At 27.1% G+C, this 21,648-nt stretch overlaps 1 protein-coding gene and 1 long non-coding RNA gene across 4 annotated transcripts in view; one reads left to right on the plus strand and one right to left on the minus strand.

Moving 5' to 3' along the window:
• LOC122518946 (heterogeneous nuclear ribonucleoprotein L) overlaps positions 1-21,648 on the minus strand; it is a 185,616-nt gene that overhangs the window by 68,656 nt on the left and 95,312 nt on the right. For all 3 annotated transcript variants that reach the window (XM_043638085.1, XM_043638087.1, XM_043638084.1), the window contains exon 6: positions 18,127-18,190. In XM_043638085.1, coding sequence (XP_043494020.1) covers positions 18,127-18,190 — 64 coding nt within the window. The remainder of the gene's footprint in view (positions 1-18,126; positions 18,191-21,648) is intronic.
• Positions 3,065-21,648, plus strand: part of LOC122518947 — a 61,039-nt gene continuing 42,455 nt past the window's right edge. Inside the window, exon 1 of the long non-coding RNA XR_006304203.1 lies at positions 3,065-3,350. This is a non-coding gene — a long non-coding RNA (uncharacterized LOC122518947). The remainder of the gene's footprint in view (positions 3,351-21,648) is intronic.

Consider the following 21,648-nt stretch of genomic DNA (forward strand, 5'->3'; position numbering starts at 1 on the left):
CTGTATATACGAAATATATATGGCTTCGTAAGTAGACAACATTTAATCGGTTTAACAATTTATGTTTAAACTTCTGAACAAATTTTTATATTATCTATATTTATATAAAATTTTTCTTTTTCCTTATATTTTAAATAATATAATAAATAACATAATAAAACATATATAAATATATGTATGTATAATAATTATGACATATAAAATATAATAAATAATATAATAAAATATAGTGTCAACACACAGCCATGGTGCGGTGACAGCACTAGTTTCTGTTCGATCATTTAAGGGGTTATACGCAGTTGCGAGGCTCGAAAAAGACGTATTTTCATGAATTTTTTCTAGAAACAGTTTTTATTTCTCAAAAAAAATTGTTGGTAATTCAAATAGAGTGAACTTTTGAGAATACAATAGCGCATCGATTCTGTAAAAATATTAATCTGCACTGCTCCTGTAGATGATTTCCTGAACGTCCTCTAAAAAAAGATGTTTGGCGGTGATCTCCATTTTGGCGGTTTGGATTATCCGAAATTAAAAAATATGGTGGATTCTTTTAAAGGATAGATTAATGCAGGTATTAAAACCAAGGAATAATAAAAATTTTGATTTTTGACAAAATGGCGTCTATTTGAAAAAAAGTTGTTGTTTTTGACTAAAATTTTCGCTCTAAATTGTTACAAAAAAATAGTAATAAATTTTTTTTTAAATTATTCCTTATACTTAATACCTAAGGAATATATCTAAGAAGATTGTGTAAAAATTCGAAACTGATCGGTTAAGCCGTTTTTGAAAAATCGAGATCACCTACTTTGAAAATACCGTTTTGAGAAAAACGCGTTTAAAGTTTCAAAGAGACGTTTACACATAGTTAAAAATTTTTGTTTGCAGCTTACATGAAGTGAAGAATATTTGTCGGATCGATTTGAAATTTTCAGAGAATATACTTAAATATATGTACATTCCGAAAATGCAAAAAAAAAAATCGATTTTTTGAAAATCCTAACTGCGTATAACCCCTTAAGTCAAACAGCCCTGAGTACGATTAATACTTGGATGGGTGACCCGTTTGAAAAAACCGATGGTGCCGTTTGACGTCAAGATCTCCGCTTAGTTACCATTTAGAACTGGTCCCAAACCCAGAATAAAAAGGAAAGGGTTCGAGGGGTGAGGCTTAACAAACCTACCCTCGGGAAAAACAATATAAATCGCTCCTAGAAATATAGCAATAAAAAAAGCTATTATAACAGGACGACAAAGTCCTAATAAAAAGAGGAAGAAGAAGATGTTATTTAAAATTATAGTTAAATTTTGTTTTAGCGAGGAATCAATTTCCGCCATAGTCGAGCAGCACCGAGGATGATCAAAGTTGGTCGGATGATGTGACAAGAAAATCTGTCAGAAAACGTTCCTCGACGTCACGTGGCTCAACTACCCAAAATAGGATACATATAAAATTTACCAACTCATGTCTACGTTGTCTTAGGTATTGCCATATTCGTAGCCCTTAGACGACAACAAATTTGACAACCGACGACTAAGAGAAGCTATCCAAATAAAAATAGGGAATAAGAGTAAGTGATTCGTCAAATATGGAAAGAATTGAACTAGCAATGTTGAACATTGTTACCAAAAAGGAAACCTCTTCTCAAAGTAGTAAACAATCTCTACTTTTCCGTCAACTGTCTAGTAGCACAATTTAGTCAAAAATCTTTTACAAATTTACTTGACTATATACTCTATTAATATATAATATATAATTATTTATTTATTTATTTAATTATATTTTATATTGACCCTATAGCCTAAGCTCCCTGAAGACCATTAATTACAGTGTAATACAATATATAGATGAAACAAAAAACAGAAAATAAAATTATGTAATTATTATTAAACTTATCATTATAATTGTAACGTACTGAAAGTAGATAAAAGTAGATAAAAGTATACTAGTTTTATAATAGTAGTATAGTAGTATTGGCTCAAAACATCAAAAATAATGTTAAAAACAAAAATTTTAGATTAAATGCAAATCATAAATCACAAAACACTCTGAATGTCTCTATCAATGAAATAAGAGTAACATCTTGATCTAAATTCTTTATAGTCACTTAGAGCTACAATATCTTCCAGAAGTTGATTCCAAATGCGAACAGCCGTAACCAAAAATGATTTGTCATATAAATCATAGTTTTTGTATAAGGTAAATATAATACATCTAACTGCCTGTCAGCACGACCACGTACAGAAGTGAGAATACTGAAGTTCGTTCTTAATATCTTGTCATGTTGAAGACGCAACATCTTGTATACTATGCAAGCCATTAAAATGTCACGCCGATTTTGCAAAGTCAACTATCCTAAATCTCTTCTAAACGGAGTAACATGCTGATATCGTTGCAAATGAAAGATAAAGCGAATACAAGCATTAAACTTTCTTTACAATTTAGATTGTAATGCTCCTGAGATGTTTGTATAAACTGCAGAACAATAATCAAAGATTGGAAGTATTAACGTGGCACAATGATTATTCATTTTCAATCGGGCCAAGCAACTCATTGCTTGATTACTAATCAACATGACTTGTTGATGCCAAGACAAAGTATCATCTAAAATAACTCCTAAATATTTAATTGATCTGACGTAATCGATAACTTCTTGATTTACTTTAATTTTCGGAGCATTAATACATACAAAGTTATTAACATACTGAGGACTTCCAAAAATTATAGTTTTTGTTTTAGATGCATTTAACTTAAGAAAATTTCTCGAGCGCCAATCGATTATTAATATAATTATTGCATTCAGCTCATTCACAGCTCTCTCTATATCTGAAATTAATTTGAAATATAATAATAATATAATTATATATATACTATTAATGTGTGTATTCGACTTTAAATGATAATTCGATTATCGTAAATTGTCTTTACTATTCGATTGCCTATCTCAATCTATTTTTGTTTGGGCTATTTAGCCATTGGTAAGGAATTTGAGTTTCGCGCCGTACGCTTCATAAATGCAACACCAGATGGTGAGCGAAAGCGAGCCATCGCATGATGACCAAGGGTAGGGTGAAGGGCATTGGGCCTTGTGCACGTACGTGGGCAACGCAGGGGCTTCAGTTCGGAACTGTTTGCGAGGGAGACTGATTGTACGTAGATACAGCCCTGCGTTTGGTTTTGTTCTAAGATGTAAGGTTAAGACTACTTCCTCTTATTTCATCGGACGGCCAGGACCACGTATTACTCTTGCCACGTTTATCTGAGTGCAAGGATAAGACTGCTTCCCTGCTATGTCGGGCGACCAGGACCACGAATTACTTTGGCCACATTTATCTGAAGTTAATTAACAAAGGTAAGAGATTCCGGGTACTTTTGGATACGAGGTACCTCGTGGTGTACCTTCCGATTCAAAAGTATCCGGAATTTGTCAATAAAAATAAAATAGTTCGATTATTCATCGATATATTTTATTTTATTTTCTTCAAAACAATCTCCATCGCAACCAAAACACGTATCTCAATGCTTCTTTTAAATTTTAAAAGTTTTCATAGACCGATTTTGAAATCGTCTTCAGTTTCTTCTGCGAATTTTCTTTTATTGCCTCAATCATCTGAAAACCCTTTTTTGTAAAGCAAAAGTGATAACTTGAGTCGTGGGAGTAGGAAAAAGTAACGCGTGGGGTCATGTTCGGTGAATACGGAACTTGCGAAATACGTTGTTTTAAACGTTCTTTGGGATCAAATAGTTGCGCATCTCGACACCAGTCGCGACACTCGTCACGTGCTCAAAACATCGAACAAGACACCAATATCGATACCAATATCGATACCAATATGCTATTTCCCGGATACTCACATGACGATTTTCGAACACCATTGTTTTCTTAACTTTTTCATTGTTTTCTTTTTCTTCTTTTTATTAGGACTTCGTCCTGTTATAATAGTTTTTATTGCTATTTCCGGGAACGCTTTTTATTGGTTTTACCAAGGGTAGGTTGCTAACCTCACCCTCGAATCCTCCTCCTTTGTCTGGGCTTGGTACCAGCTAGGTATTAACCTTTTATGTACGACTCAATTTTGTTTGAGGCAATTTCTCTGTACGACAGAATCTGACACGAACTACGTATAAACGATACATTTGTACAGTATTTGAGATATGATTAAATAATAATTTTTCTTAAAAATATATTGATCATACTTAAATTCTAACATTTCACTATGAAAATGCATATGAAAACGATTGTTTAATTTAAATGGTGAACGAGTGAGATATTCGAGTTAGCTACTATAATGGCGTGTCGTCCTGAAAGATAATATCCGCGGAAACCACTATAGTGGCGCCGTGTCAAAAAGGTTAAACTAGCCGGAAGGAAGTGATGACGTCAACAACATACAGTGGTTCCCAACCGGTCACCCATCCAAGTACTAATCGTGCCCAGTGCTGCTTGATTTTAGTGATCGAATGAAAACTATTGCTTTCTGAGCGGCATGGCCGTTTTCAATTTTTTGTTGTATCATAAAGAAAGATGGAACGAAACAATTGATCAACCACAGCTCGGCCTTCTTTTAATTTTTTGTACCACTCGTATGCTCGTGTTTTCGACATTGTTTATTCGTTTATTTGTTTGTTCGTTTATTCAAACATTTACGGGGATAACCCATTGCTACATAAAAAAAAAAAATTTCGAAAAATAAAGATAATATAAAGATGGTATAAATATAATACTGATAGTCAAATAAAATAAATATAAATAAAAAAATTAATTAAAGTATAAAAAAGATACATAATAATAAAGATAAGTATAAATAAATAAATATTATATATGTACATAAAATAATATAAAAATAAGTAAATAAATAAATTAAAATATAAAAAAGAAAAAAAAAACAAAAGAAAGTATACATACAAATAAATATAAATAAATAGATAAAATATACAATAGAAATTAATAAGACATTAAATAAAAAGGCTATATAAATATATTTACAGAATAATAAATAAAGTTAAACAATTAAAGTGAGCTTAGACAAAATTTAATGGAAGAAATGGATTGGTTGAAAGAATCAATGAATTGATGGAAGTGGTTGTAATCTGTACTGTATTCTGGATTACATGTGAGTCACTGTAAATTGAGTATTTTAATATATGTTTTATTAGGCAAAACTAATTGGCGTCTTACTTTAATATTTGATTGAAATTAATTAAGTTTATTAACTTTAAAACCTAGAAACCTGGCAGCCACTTGACCCAGGTCTCGCTAGGTGAAGAAAGAAACTTTTTTAATCTTAGAAATTTCCTGTATCAATGATCATAATTCATTCCCCTCGCAAAACAAAATACACCCCAATTTCTTGCAAAATACAAATAATGGAATCAGAAAACGTCCTGGTAATTAGTAAACTGTATCAATGATCATAATTCATTCCCCTCACAAGACAAAATACACCCAAATTTCTTGAAAAATACAAATAATGGAATCAGAAAACGACGTGGTAATTTGCCGAAACATTCGGTTAAAATCCTCAAACCTTATGACCACAGATATTATAGCGCTTATTCTAACGAAAGAGAAAAAGCATATCTGAATAAGGAAGAGAATCTCACCCAATTACAGGTATTTATTATTATTAATTTTATTATTTGATGTTTTATTCTGTTTTTTATTTTATATTTTATTAGAATAGTATAATACGTTGATTTAATATAGTATTAAACTATTCAATGCATTCAAATATTATTAATATTCACTTATAATTTCGGAGAATTGAAATTAAACACAAAACAACATAAAATTTTACAAATGAGATAAATAATGTTGATTTTTTAGCAATTTTTAAGATTATTTTTATCATTTTAAATTATAACAATTAATAATTTTAATTTAAAGTGACAAAAGAAATATGCATATGCATGTACATCGAAATCAGCTACAAAAGATATTAAAGTGTGTGAATACAGTGACTTACACTGTCATATATGTCAGAAAATTATGGAACTTATTATGTTGTAAAAATTGTTTTTATTAATTATAATTTTTTGTTTATTCGTAAACTTGATATATAAATTATTTTGTTATTTATTAAATATTAATTTTCGTGTAACTCGTTTTTCTTGAAATTAATAAAAGTAGGTTATGTGTAAGAAGGTTTCGTAGAAAAGTAATTTAAAACCCGTAGAAGGAAAAGTAATAAAGACACGATATAAGTTCTGTCGATATTTTAATCTTGAGAAACTAATTTTAAAAATGAATTTAAAATAGTAAAGTTACAATTAGAAAAATAAATAGCAAAAAATAATAATATAGGTATTAATTATTAACATTAATATTAATTTATAATTTATATCAGCATCGTGTCGTTGGCACACGTGTTGGCGATAAGAAAAAGCAACAAGAAAATAATATATTAAATTTTGTCTTAAAAAATCAAATTGAAATTATATTAACCAAATAAAATATATAAATAATTGTAGTGACAAACCCAACTTCTTTGACGGTAATTTCGAAGGAAAAAACTTTTCTCAAAACGGGATATTATTTATATACAGGCCTTAACATACAACTTTTTAACTTTTAATTACAGTTTGAGAACAAATAACATTACACAGTACAATAATATAAAATGTATACCCAAATTTCTTGAAAAATACAAATAATGGAATCAGAAAAGGTCGTGGTAATTAGCCAAAACATTCGATTAAAATCCTCAAACTTTATGACCACAGATATTATAGCGCTTATTCTAACGAAAGAGATAATAATATAAAGAGATAAAATGTAATATAATAGAATTGTATGAGATTATAATGGTTTTTCATAATAGAATTGCGTGTGATATTTTCCAAAGCATGGTATAATATTGTACAGAAGACAACATCGTAAATTTGCTCCTCTTGTCATTTTCTGAACATAAGATGCACTTTCGCAATGGGTTTTTTTCGTTTTGTCTTTTCATTTGTATATAGTGAGGGGAAATGTCTTTCATTAAAACACAGTTGATTCATGTGTCCTGATTTATTTATGTTATTCTTATGGTTTGATTGATAATGATTTAAAAGTTGATGAATTAACGAAACTTTGCCAGTTTTTAACACGAATAAGCAATAATCGTTCAAAATGCACATATCAATTGAATGAACAAAATATTTTTTATATTGCTTCAAAGTTTTGCGTTGAGAGTGAATGGTACTGATAACCATATACGTTTTATTCATAGTTCCTATTAATCTATTTTTTTTATGAAAAGTGATTATAGTCGCCCGAAGTAGCAAAAGGATAAAAAAAAAAATAATTTTTTAAATCTGGTTACATTAAAAAAAAATAATTATTAATATAGATATTAATTAATAATAAAATATTAATATACAAATTATAAAAAGTGTATATTAACACGTTAACTGCCGTGGGGTATGAAAATAGATAAGTCTTCAATATACTAACAAATAACAATCGTATATATTCTAATCATTAATAATTTCATGTATAAATTTTTTATATCTATGAGTTTTAACATTTATTGTACATTTATTATTATTTATTAAACGCAGGTTCCAGAGTGATAGTTATCGTAAAAGCATTCAAAACAATAAATTAATAAAAGATGACTTATTACATAAGCAACGATTTTTTTAAAGATTTGTTGAAAAACAAACCTGATTAACGTTTAAAAATATTTCTCTTTCATTTGGTTTTAATAATTTCGAAGCGTACCATGCATATCGAATCATTTTATAAAAAATTTTTGATGACAATTCATAGACTATTGATTGTATCTTGATACAATCTTCACGAGAGCTAAATCTTCATTTATCTATTTTCATATACCTGTTAAAAAATAAAATGTTAACTGTAATTCAAGGATTAAATTTTCTTTTATTATTTGCGTAAGATGTTAAAAAATTTATTATTTCTAATTTTTTTCTAATAAATAATTTTCTCTTTCCAGTATATATTTAAAAATTAAGAAATACGAAAAACAAATTTGAAAACAGAGAGAAAAAAATTATTAAAAAAAACTTCCCCCGTGAAGGATCGAACACTAACTAGTTGCAGGAGAAGCGAGAACGCTACTACTTACGCTAACGCGCCACTTGATAGACGGTTGAATTTAAGATAATACAAATGTGTATACAACAAAAATCAAAACTTACAAACTTTTTTCTCAAAATTGGCTAAGCCTTAGGACAAAATATTTTACTACGATAACACCCTCAAAGTATACTACTAATATACCAAAGCTCTTTTAATATACCAAAAACTTTACAGTCATGTGGAGTGACTTGGTTTACAGTTTGTTTTTAACTCACATTCATCTTTATTTCAGTACTTATTGCACTTTCGCTTATCCTACTCCCTCTAATTCATACTCTTTGGTTTTGCTCTTTACTAGCCTTCCTCTTCTGTTTGTCAACATACCTTAACCATCTTTCTACCCCTCTTTCGTTCTTTTTATCCTCTAGTATCTCCTCTTCCTTCAATTCTGTTCTCTTTACTTTCTGGCATCTATCTATGAGGTGTTCCAGTGTTCCAGTATTGTTGAATAGTTTGAAACAACTGATAATCGCAAAAATGGTCTACAGCGTCTCGGGGGTCACCGGTGACCTCACCATAAATAACGCATTAAATGCTATTATTCAACTCGCCTCATCTGCTGTTAAAAATCTTTCAACATAGCGTGCATCGCATAACAAAAAATTCATGTAAGCGCCGTCATGCACGTAAAATACCCTCGGTAGTTAAAGTGTTAAAAATTTATTGTACACCGAGGGAGGATAACTTTTCAGTAGATTTAATATTTCACAAAATAAAAAACCGAGTACTAGTAACTGATATTCAACGATCAATAGAGAATTTATTCTCTTTTTTCTTGCCTTTTTCCCTGGAGGTCTTCTTTTTTTTATTTTTTTTTATTTTTCATCGTTCCTCGTTTCTCATCAAGATTTATACCTGAAGGATTATACCGACGTGCAACAAACATTTCAAACCGTTGAGATAAATCGACGAAGTCATATTTTTTCCGAACGTTTCGTATTTTTTTTTTCTTTTTTTCTTTTTTCAAGAAAAAATTTTTAATGATTTTATTTATTTATTAATATTTTTTTTTTGTATATTTTTAATTTTTGTTCAACCCCTTGTAACACGCATTCTAAACACAAGATTACAAATTTGGTCATCTATAATTACCGTATTTAAAATTTAATTTTAGTTTATTGTATTCACTTTAAAGTCTGAACTACAATTACTCTAATTATATTGTTATAAATAATTATTATAACGTTTCTTTTTTATTTTTCTTTATTTTTTTATTTAGTGAAATTTGTCCAAGGACACACCTCCAATGACGTTATTATAAATTAAATCACCTGATACTCGATTTTCTAATATTTTGTCTGATAGCAAACAGACGTAGAAAATAAATTTCTTAAAGCTTATTAAATCTATTGGAAAAGAAGTTTCGAAGTTTCGTATAAGAAACTGCGCGAAGTGACCTTGGCAAGTTTGAAGGATAGAAAACTAATAAAAAATATATTACGATCGTTTTGTAGATTTAAGATGTCAGTATAAAGAGAAATTTTCGAAGAAAAGAAATAATTATAGTAAAGGTAATGATTACGATGATGATAATGAACATAGACGTTTTATAATAGTCATTTAGAAAAGATGAATAATAAAAGAAAAAAGTTTTTATTTTATTACTTCAGCACGAAATTCACTTTGCATTATGTTTTAAATAATTTTACTATTACATATCTTGTTATTTCATTGAAATGTCCCAATTAAGTAAATAAAAAAAAAATTATTATAAATAAATAAAAAAATTTCCATATACAAATATACACAGAATATACTAAACTAATTTTATTATCAGAAATATTTTTTATTTTTATTTATTTATAAAAATTAATGTAAATAAAATAATAATACATTTTCAAATGACACATTGAACGATGAAAAAAATCCCAAAAGGTAAATTCTTTTACAAGAATTTCAAAGATAGTATTTTTTAAATACATTTTGTTTGTTATTTAAAAGATTGGTATTTGCAATTTTTGTTGTTCTGTAAATTTATTTTTATGGTCATTCTAAATAAATAAATAAATAATAATAAAAATAATAATAAAGTATTACAGAAAAATGTCAACAAGTAATTAGTTCGCGAGATATTTTGGTAAAATATTTCATTATTCGCGCAATTGCGACAAACATATTGTCTTTCTTTTGATTGAAATTAGAAAATATTGTCAGAGATAAAAGATTTATGAGTTCAAAATACATTACATATTCACAATCATTTTTTGGTCTCATATGCACGTGCACATGCATTATTGCAGTTGAGATAAAAAATATAATCGTGAATACGTAATCTATCTGGAGCTATTCATCTTTTTCATCTGACATTTTTTGTTAACCCTTTGACTTCACGTGAGGGACTGAATACTTTTTCATGTAATACGAATCTTGTCAGCTGCATATTAACATATTATAATATAGTACACAATCCAATTACTATAACTTTGTCCACTCCAAAACAAATCCAAGCATTTTTTATTTTCAATATACAGGGTGAATTACGAAACGTGACGTTTTAAAATAACTCGTAAAATATACATTGTATGAAAAAAATATTTCCTGCATATTTAAACTAAATTAAGGGACAAATGTAATGGCATTTATTCACATAAATCAACTATAGATTTCCATAAATTATAATTTACTATCATTTTTGGACAGTTTGAAACAACTGATAATCCCAAAAACGGTCACTTGGGAATCACGACCACCCCTGTCATGAAAAATGCATTAAACACCATTATACAACTCACCTCATTTGCTGTAAATAGTATTTCAACTTAATATGCATCGCGTAATAAAAAATTCATCTATGAACGAATCACGTAAAATGCACTCGGCAGTCAACGTGTTGAATTATTGTTAAAAAAAAAAAAAGAAATATAACCTGTTATAGATGTTTTTAAATATTTCTTACGAACTTATCATCCTTTAACGTTTTGCAATCTTATACTTTTTTTATTGAAGATAATACGAGAAATCAATTCACATAAAAACATCTTATAATTCCATTTAAAAAAAAAGAAATACGTATGTAAGTTCTGTTCAAAAATTAACTTGAGAAAAATTCTTTCAATCATTGAATACGTTCCTTTAAAATATAATAATAAAAAATAATAATAAATAAAGTAATTAATAAAATGTAATAATAATTTTCGTTAAAAATATAATATATAATAAAATAAATAAAATATAAAATAAAATTAAAATATAATAATAAATATAAAATAAAAACATATATATTCTTTAAAATATAATAATATAATAAAAAAAAATATTAGAAAAATATTTGTGTAAAAAGTAGTTTTTTACTCTCCTTTTTATGGGTTTCAGTCATTTGTCACGTGTTAACAATTTCTCGTATTTATTTTCTATCACCATACTACCACCATACTACCAAAAAGATCGCAACTCTTTACCGTTTATCTGGAGTCAACAACCTACAGTTTTTATTTTTTTCGAATGAGTCACCCATTCATTTAACTAACCGTGCCCACGTTGTTTGCCATTAGCGATCGATCGAGAACTAATAATTGAATAAAATAACTAAAAACAGAAATATAATCCTAAAATTCATAAAACAAAAATAAATAGAAATATATCAGAAAATAAATTTAAGTATTACTCCCGGCATAATATTTTCAAGCTCAATGAACTCCCCACTTCTCGTTTTCCATTTTATTTCGACGTACAAGAAACAAAAAAAAAACAAAAAAATGGCGGGAAATCATCGTACAGGGACGACACGTCGCATTGATCGGTTTGATTGCGATAAAAGAAAAGAAACGAAATGAATTCAGGTCGATTCGATATCAAACGATGAATTTCAATCCCCCTTTTATGGTTCCATAAGCGTACTACCTTATCATTTAGGAAAAATTCTCTTCCGTTTGCTTACTTAATTATATATGTGTATATGTGTATAGAAAAGTATACATATGCATATGTATATCTGTATATATGTCTATACCATTGTATCAATAAAATTATCGACTATCGTGAACTGTCATCTTTACGTGCCTATATAAATCCATATCACATTTACATATACACATGTACATATAAAAAAAAAATATTCCGAAGATAGTTATTTGCATAGTCGAGATATTACAGTTTACGAATGGTTACACACGTGTTATTCGAGAAAATAAAAATAGTTTAGAGTAAGTGTTCCCTTAATACCGTACATTGTTACGCTTGATACATTTTTTTCTTGAAAATTATTTATATAAGTATGTTTAGAATGAAGAAAATTTACAATTAAATACATTAGTATATGACAAATGAATTAAGGAGTTATACGCAGTTAGGATTTTCAAAAAATCGATTTTTTTTTTTGCATTTTCGGAATGTACATATATTTAAGTATATTCTATGAAAATTTCAAATCGATCCGACAAATATTCTTCACTTCATGTAAGCTGCAAACAAAAATTTTTAACTATGTGTAAACGTCTCTTTGAAACTTTAAACGCGTTTTTCTCAAAACGGTATTTTCAAAGTCGGTGATCTCGATTTTGCAAAAACGGCTTAACCGATCGGTTTCAAATTTTTACACAATCTTCTTAGATATATTCCTCAGGTATTAAGTATAAGGAATAATTTTTAAAAAAATTTATTACTATTTTTTTGTAACAATTTAGAGCGAAAATTTTAGTCAAAAACAACAACTTTTTTTCAAATAGACGCCATTTTGTCAAAAATCAAAATTTTTATTATTCCTTGGTTTTAATACCTGCATTAATCTATCCTTTAAAAGAATCCACCATATTTTTTAATTTCGGATAATCCAAACCGCCAAAATGGAGATCACCGCCAAACGTCTTTTTTTAGAGGACGTTCAGGAAATCATCTACAGGAGCAGTGCAGATTAATATTTTTACAGAATCGACGCGCTATTGTATTCTCAAAAGTTCACTCTATTTGAATTACCAACAATTTTTTTTGAGAAATAAAAACTGTTTCTAGAAAAAATTCATGAAAATACGTCTTTTTCGAGCCTCGCAACTGCGTATAACCCCTTAAACAAATACGAAAATTATGTACAGAACACGCACGTATCTTAAAAATCGTACGTTTTGTTGGTGTAAAGTTTTGATGCTACACGTTTAATATGCACAGTTTAATACACATTAAAGTAAGAATAATAAAAAATACATTTTTGTTTAAAAATTACCTATATATTAATATATTTCAAATATTAAACAATTTTGATTTGATATTTTAATTAGATGGAAATTTTTAATTCGAAATCACCAACTGACATTGAGTAGAAACGTTAACAAAAAATTTATTTGTGTTAGTTTAAACAATCCTAAATATTAGTAAAGTAGATATATTAGATTATTAAACGTAACTTAAATGATTGTTAATTAATAAAAAAAGAACAAAGAATATTGTTGTTTAAAAGCACGGAGTATAAATTCGACGTACCGTTCTCTTCGAAACCCAACGTTTGACTGACTCATTCTCCCCTATCAAAGTCGGTCAAATTACTTTTATTAATTGTTGTTTATATAACTTTCCGTAGGATATATACATATATATAGTGAAAATAATATAATCATAATAAATATATAATTAGGTATTTATCGTGTCCAAAAAATAAAATTATTAAACCAAGTGTCGTAGGAAAGTTGGACGGGTTAAAAATGTTTTTGAACGTTATTTCGATTTTATTGAACGTTTCGTCTCTTTTAATGGGACTTTATCAGCAACTGAAATTTTATTATAACTTTTTTTGGAATATACATATCATATATCGATATAATATTTATATTTCAAATTATATTATATAAATATAAATATTATATATATATTTATATAATTATATTTAATTAATATAATATATAATTAAATATATATAATATATTTATATAATATAATAAAATTATTATAAATAATATATATATATATATATATATATATATAATACAAATAATATTTCAAATTATATAGTAAATAGAATTTAAGATCATACTTTTCTTATCTTAACACTAAACCCACACACCAACATTCCCTGTACATTTAATTCCTACCGTAAGCAATCAAGAAAAGAAATTATTGATATAGCATGTTGAAAATAAGATTTTAACCAATTAGATAATAAACAATATATTTTTCTTTTATTTAGAGAAATGAATAATATACATTTTATCGTAATTTCGTTTAATTAGAACGTGTGTGGTAAATTTAATGTTAACGTTATATTTATATATAATACAATATTAATTTAAACAACATGTATTTTAGTTTAAACAATTGCATGAAAGTAGACTAACGTTAACTGACTATCCCCGTGGTTTTTTGGAAACAAAAATTGATGTTTTTTAGTTAGGATAAAATAAATGTGAACATTTCTATCTCTCTATAGTCAATTATGATTCTCCTATCTCTTTAATCTCAAAGAAAGAAAGAACAAATCCGCAGATAAATTCTGGACACTCCGGTTACCTAAATCGTGAAAATAGTTTCTTTTATACTTTATCCGACTAGAAAACTAAAAGTCCAAAATCCTTTCTAATAAAAGCTTTTTTTATTCGGGAACACAAGAAGAGATTTGATGAGAGCCACCGGTTGGACAGCACTGGACTGGAATGAACTCAAAGTTTCAATGTACATAGGTACAGGCATAGATATATGTATACAGCAATCGATTTTAGATAAAACGTGAACGTTCTCAAAGTTTGCTTGCTTGCTTGCTTTTTTCCATATATCTCATATTCTTCGTTGAAAATAAAAATTATTCTTAATGCTATAGTTTTTAACATCCCCTCTAATATTAAAAGAATTTTTATAAATAATAATTGCTTTGTGATGAGACCGAAAAAAACGATTTAATATATATATTGTGGGAACCGAAAAGTAATATCTTCTTTTTTTATTTAAATTCAAATAAATAAATTTTTAATCAATGATATAATCACCCTTACACTTATACAAGTGAACAAATAACATAAATAATATAAATTAATTTTTTTTTTTTATGATATTGTACATGTACATGTGCACACATTATTCGAAAATGTAAAAATTGATTAATACAGAAGATTTTCCTCTCCCTAAAAGAATTCATTATCAGTAAAAAATATTCAATCAGTAAAAATGTGTAAGTAAAACTATTTGTAAAAATGTTTTGATTTTGAACTTACGATAACAATATATTATTATAATCAATTGTTAATTTATCAACTGTTCTTTTTAATTTTAGGATTAAAGGTTCCCGTTGGTTTTTGTATACATAAAGCAAAACATGGGGTAATAATTTATCAGATATGGTGCTTATTTATATTACGCTTCTTGATATATACAATTTTCGAATTTTTGTACTCTAACGTTCGATAGTATATCAGCTGGTATTGACACATTATCAGGTTTGACCGAGAAATAAAATTTTTTTCTAAATAAGATACGGAATTCCAGAAGACCTGAAGATTGCTCTTTCACTCAGGAAACGTCACATTGACATCATTAATTTTTTAAAGGCAATCAATATTTTTAAATATATATAAAATATATATTTAAATTTTAATATTATTATATATTTAATTAATTATATTCAAATTATCCATTTATATAAAATATATATTTAATAATATAAGAAAAAAAAAAAAAGGAAAAATTTCTTTCTGTTAGATTTCAAGAATTTTTTTCAATCCCACCCACACGTATGATATCAGAAATAAATGTTGAAATAATTCTTCATGTTTTTTTTTTTTGTAAATTATTATTCATGAAAAAGTATAATGATGAAAAATATATAAAATAAAGAAGAATTATGAAAATAAAAAGAAATTTCTAGCGACGAAGATAAGAATTTAATGTTCAAATAAAGCACATTTAATTTTTAAATTTAAATCCAGAAATTCCTATATTTTATTACATAATGCTTTGTAGGAAGAATCGCAATATATGAAAACAGAAATCGTAATATCTTTTGCGCGTTATACGAATTCATGCTGTAAGAATTCCTGTTTTATACGGGGCAGTCCATTGTGTAATATTTTTCAAAAAAAAAAAAAAAAAAAAAAAAAAAGAAAAAATATGCTGCGTATGGTAACGTGTGGGTGTGGCGAGTGGCGAGTGCCGAGTAGGATGTGGGAAGTGCGTATCATTTATCATTTCTACCTATTCTCAATTTTTCTATCCAAATAATTTTATTGCAAATATCGCAAAAAGTGGGAACTATGATAAATAAAAAGAAAACTGTTTTAAACAAAAGTTGCAAATATTGTAGGTTTAAACAAAAAATCAAGTTTATCTTGTTTCAACCTTAAAAACGTTCCACGAATGAGGAATAAGTAAAAATATAATTTTTGTCTCTTTTTAAAATAAAACGAAATTTTTCTTACACCTTTTCGTTTGACAAAAATGCATTATTATTTTCACTGGAATAAATAATTTTCTTTTTTTAATCTATAAAATCATTGACTAATTTCAAATACTCTTTCAGTTGACTGTACTTCAATTTGTGATTTCTCTAGAAAGAAACCCTTGATTAATTGTATTAATTATTTATAAATGATTTTTGTATAAATAAATATTTTAACTTGATTATGGAATCCTCGAAAGATTACAGAAGAAACATTGAATTTATTTAATAAAATGGTTGAAAACTTCTGAGCCAATATTTTATCAATCAAACTTAATTTTATTTTAAACACAAAAAAATAAAAAACCACGTGAATCACTCGTATCGTTGTACGAAATTTTGTTTGCATTGAAGTTTCATTAACCGAAACGACATAAAAGCTTTTATAATTGTTTTATTCGTAAAATTAATATCAGATCAAAATCATGCAAATTTCTTGCACTCTTAATATTATAAAATTATAAACGAAATGAAAATATTTGATATCATAAATTTGTTATTAAAACCTTCTATCAAATAGAATAAAATATTTAATCTCGGATCAGATTTACCAAAATTGGACAGGACTATTTTAAAATCCAATTGAGGGTCACGTTGATTTCTTGGACGAAGAAAAAGCGGAGTTTCAAGAACCGGCTATCTCTTGCTGTTAAAAGAAAGAGAGAGGGAGAGAGAAAAAGAGAGAAAACAAAATAAAAGAACGTTAGAAGAACTACTTCACGAATGCAGCAACGCAAGAAGGGCCACCAGCAATATTTCATCGTTCGTCTGCTGTGTATCCGCCCTGTTGTGTATTCGAAATCGATTCGCGAATAGATTCGAGAGAGAAACACGAGCTTGCTTGCTTAAAGGGAACAAAACTCTTGCCCTATTCACGCGAAATGAATATTAAAAAAGAAAAACAAAACCGACAACAAAAATTGCGAAGAAAATTCCCTCCGATTTTGTTTTTTTTTCCTTCTGCACTGCGCTGCGCTGCTACGAGGGAATGAAACGAGCACCCGCCGCCATTTTGATTTATTTTCACGGGAATACAAGAGAACACGCCGAATTGAAGAATTTCGTCGAATCGAAGAATATAAAAGACGCGTAATAACGATCAATGAAACAAAATATTTTTCATAAAGAAGATAATCAAAAGAAGAAAAGAAACTACACATGGATGGTTGATGTTAAACAAATAATGGTTTAGAAAAAGATAATAAAGAAAATAATAGTATAATCATAATCAATTTCTCAATTGCCCGGTAAGTTCGTATTAATCGATTTTGATAAAAAGAAAATATTCGAAAGACGAGGCTACGTGTATATTTCGATATTTGTATTTAAAAATATATATATGATTTAAAATTTTGCATAAATTATATATTTTTAAATATGCGAATAAATATATTTAATATATAATACATAATTACAAACTTTCCGAGCAATCTGAATAGTACTAGTAACAGTAATAATAATAATAATAATAGTAATTATAATAATAATAATAATAATACTACTACTACTATTAATACTAATAATATAATAATAATAGTAATGAAAATAATAATAAAAATGATAATAATGATAATAGTAATAATAATAATAAACGAAAAAAATAATATTAATAATAACGCTAAGAAATACAAATAAAAATAAAAATAAAAATAAGAATATAAATGAAAATATAAATAAAAATGTACTCACCCAACGTAGGTGTTGTGTAGTCCCAGCTTTCGGCGTCGTTCTTGTAAACGTTAAGCTTCGTCGGCTGGAAAAAGAATTACGTGAAAATGATTACATTGAGGATCGTTAGAAAAACAGGGGTGTAGGACAAAAACTAGTGGGAGGAGTAGGAGTAGGGGGAGAATGAAAAAGTTCAGCGATCCAAGCTCAACGAAGAGCAGCAACACCGGTACAAAAGACCGAATGAAAAATCTTTCAACGTGAAACTCGTTATATCCGAGATTTTATAAAAGCAACACGGGATGTGTGGGTGTGTCTGTGTGTTTGTTTGTATGTGTGTGTGTGAAAGAAAGTATTCGACGAAATTTCACAAAAGAAGTATTCACAACACAAAAACCCACATTAATAAATAATCTCCGATTCAAACTTTTCACTTCATCTTATTGTTTTGTTAATACACGTTCAAAAGAAGTCATACTACTAACGATATGATTTATTAGATTTCCAAGAAAATTTATGCCGATTTACAAATATTCATACGCGTTGATAATTATGACGAACTAAAAATGTTTTTGAAAAAATTAAAAACATTTATAAATATATATAACTATTTATTAAAATTATTTATATATTTGGCAATAATATTTCATTTTATTATCAACAATTTTTTATTTTATTTAATTTAAAAACACATTTATTTTATATATATATAACTATTTATTAAAATTATTTATATTTGCCAATAATATTTAATTTTATTATCAACAATCTTTTATTTTATTTAATTTAAAAATATTAATTTTAACTATATATATATTTATTAAAATTATTTATATTTGCCAATAATATTTTATTTGATAATCAACAATCTTATATTTTATACGATAAATAATAAACTTAGGAGTTAAAATAATACTTAAAAGAACGAAGAATTCTAGCAACATTATATTTACTAAAGTGTAATATTGCAATATAAGCCACCATACGTACGTCATAATAAAATGTGAGTTATTAACGTAATTTCATATTATCAGTCGTGCAATATAATCCTTTGTTGAGTTTATATGCAGGTTTCGTTCGAAATAAAATAATAAGAACGCGCGCGTGTGTGTGTCTGTTTGTATTTTATTTTTAATTAATTTTAAATGATATTAATCAACTTAATTTTATCAAAAACTAAATAATATCTCTTAACATTTAATATTTAATTCATTTTTACTACAATTTTGACATTCTATCCAATCACTTATGCACCGTGCATTTTCAATATTAATATTCATTTTCCAAAAGATCAGTACTCCTCTACGATTTCAAGCTACCAGCCGCCATTTTGCATATTTAATAAAAGGAAACAAACGAAAAACGGAACGAGAAAGAAAAATAGAGAGAGAGAGAGAGAGAGAGGGAGAGACAGAAAACAAAATGGCGACCAATTGACTAACACGCTAATTCTTTACTCTATTCCTGATTTAATTACCACAATAGATCAGTCAGAACAGCTGCTCGTGCCAGGTTTTATATAACCTAACACTGTTACAATAGAATGTTTGGCTGCTTAAGCAGCAACATATTGTAGATGATGTCAAATTTAATCACGCGACATCATTATTATCAACATCATCATTATCATCGTTATCACTATCATTGAAAGACAGATAGTTGTAATAGGAAAAGTAGAGGAAAAAGATAGAAAATAAATGCTTCATTTTAATTACAAAGATGTTTAACAGTTTTCGCTATGAGTATAAGTACATACTAGTATTATAGTAACAGTCCTCCCTATTACTATAATATATAGTTATTAATTTATTATATTTTTATAATATATTACTGTTATAATATATTATATAATATTTTTACAATATATTAATATTATAATATATTATATAATATTTTTACAACATATTAATATTAAAATATATTATATAATATTTTTATAATATGTATAATATTATAATATATTAATTATATACTATTATACTATAATATAGGTATATATTATTATTATAGTAACAGTCCTTTTAAAGAATAAAAAAAAAACAAGAATAAATGACAAAGTAGTCAGACGGTAGTGCATTCCAGGAATTTTAAGTGAATATATACGCGTGGCAGGCACGTTTAATCTTAAACAGAAGATTTAATTACTTTGGGAGAATATATCAAGCTATTCCCAATTTAATTATCCAACCAGAAGGATAATATAATATCGAATCCGATTTTAGTCGCACCACTTTCCGAAAGATCAAAACCTTCCCTTGAAACTTTTCCCTAGTTCTATATCTGTACCCTTATTTCATCTTACTCTCTCATTTTCTTACTTTCAACACAAAGAAGTCGAAATGAGGAGACTGTTATTGAAATTTAAACGTACTTATCGCGCATTTAATTTGATTGCTTCGGGATATATATCTGTGCTAATGAATTTGATTGAAATTTCTGAAAATTTTTTTTTTATATTCAATCATCTTTATCGTTTTTATTTCTACTTGCGTTTTAATGCAAATATTATATCGTGGGAATAATTTGCGTGTAAAAACTAATTTCTTTTTTTAATAATTCAAAATGTATTGAGGAAAAATGATTGAACTTTTTTTCCATCGCATCAGAAATAAAATGCCAATAGATGCTAATTATCGCATAACCGCGCGAGAAATACATTGCTGAGAAATTAAATTTATCAAATTTGACAATTTATATAATCGTTTAAAATTCCTTTAACTTTAAATATGATCGAATAAAGTAATTTTTAAGTAATATCGAAATAATATTTATCATATAATAATTATTATGAAATTAAATTAAAGAAAAAACATTAAATGCATAATTTTAATTCCAAATTTAAAATTGGTCTAGCCATAAAAATCGAATCCCAATTTCCTATCATCATAAAATTGTTTTAAATGTCTCTTAAAACCACAAATAATAAAAAGAGAAAAAAAAACAATTAAGTTAATGATAGAATTTTAATAAATCATCCCAGTATATCTGTAAAAATACCTAGCTATTTTTTATTCGAATAACCGCACTGTGTTAACTGCATATTTTCAAGATTGAGATAAAGCATTTTTTTTTAAAATAATGAAACTATAAAAAAAATAATTCGAATAAATAACAGACAATTATTAATCAGTAAATAATAGTGTTAAAATGAACGCTATAATTCATGATAATTAGTGTAATTAATTGTATTACTGTACAAGCTAATCAAATGAATATTTTTTATTGGCTTTGGTATATTTTTTAATATTCGAATACCCAACAGAACATTAGGTGTTAAAATATATCAAATATTAAGGTTACCATTAGTTAGTTTAATTAGCAAACAAAGAAAAAGCCTGCTACTTATCAGTTTCATTATCTGACGATGATAAGATCAAAATGTAATCTAGTTTGAACTGTTCTTAAATACAAAACCAGAGACAGATAATGACAAACATTTTTTACAGGATAAAGCAGAGTTTCTCAACCTATGAGAGTCATAGTTCAATAACAGTCACCTTGTTAAATTTTAAATGAACCATAGAGTATAATGATTGCTCTTAT

Source organism: Polistes fuscatus, unplaced genomic scaffold (genome assembly GCF_010416935.1).
Source record: "Polistes fuscatus isolate 324 unplaced genomic scaffold, CU_Pfus_HIC Scaffold27, whole genome shotgun sequence".
Lineage (NCBI taxonomy): Eukaryota > Metazoa > Arthropoda > Insecta > Hymenoptera > Vespidae > Polistes > Polistes fuscatus.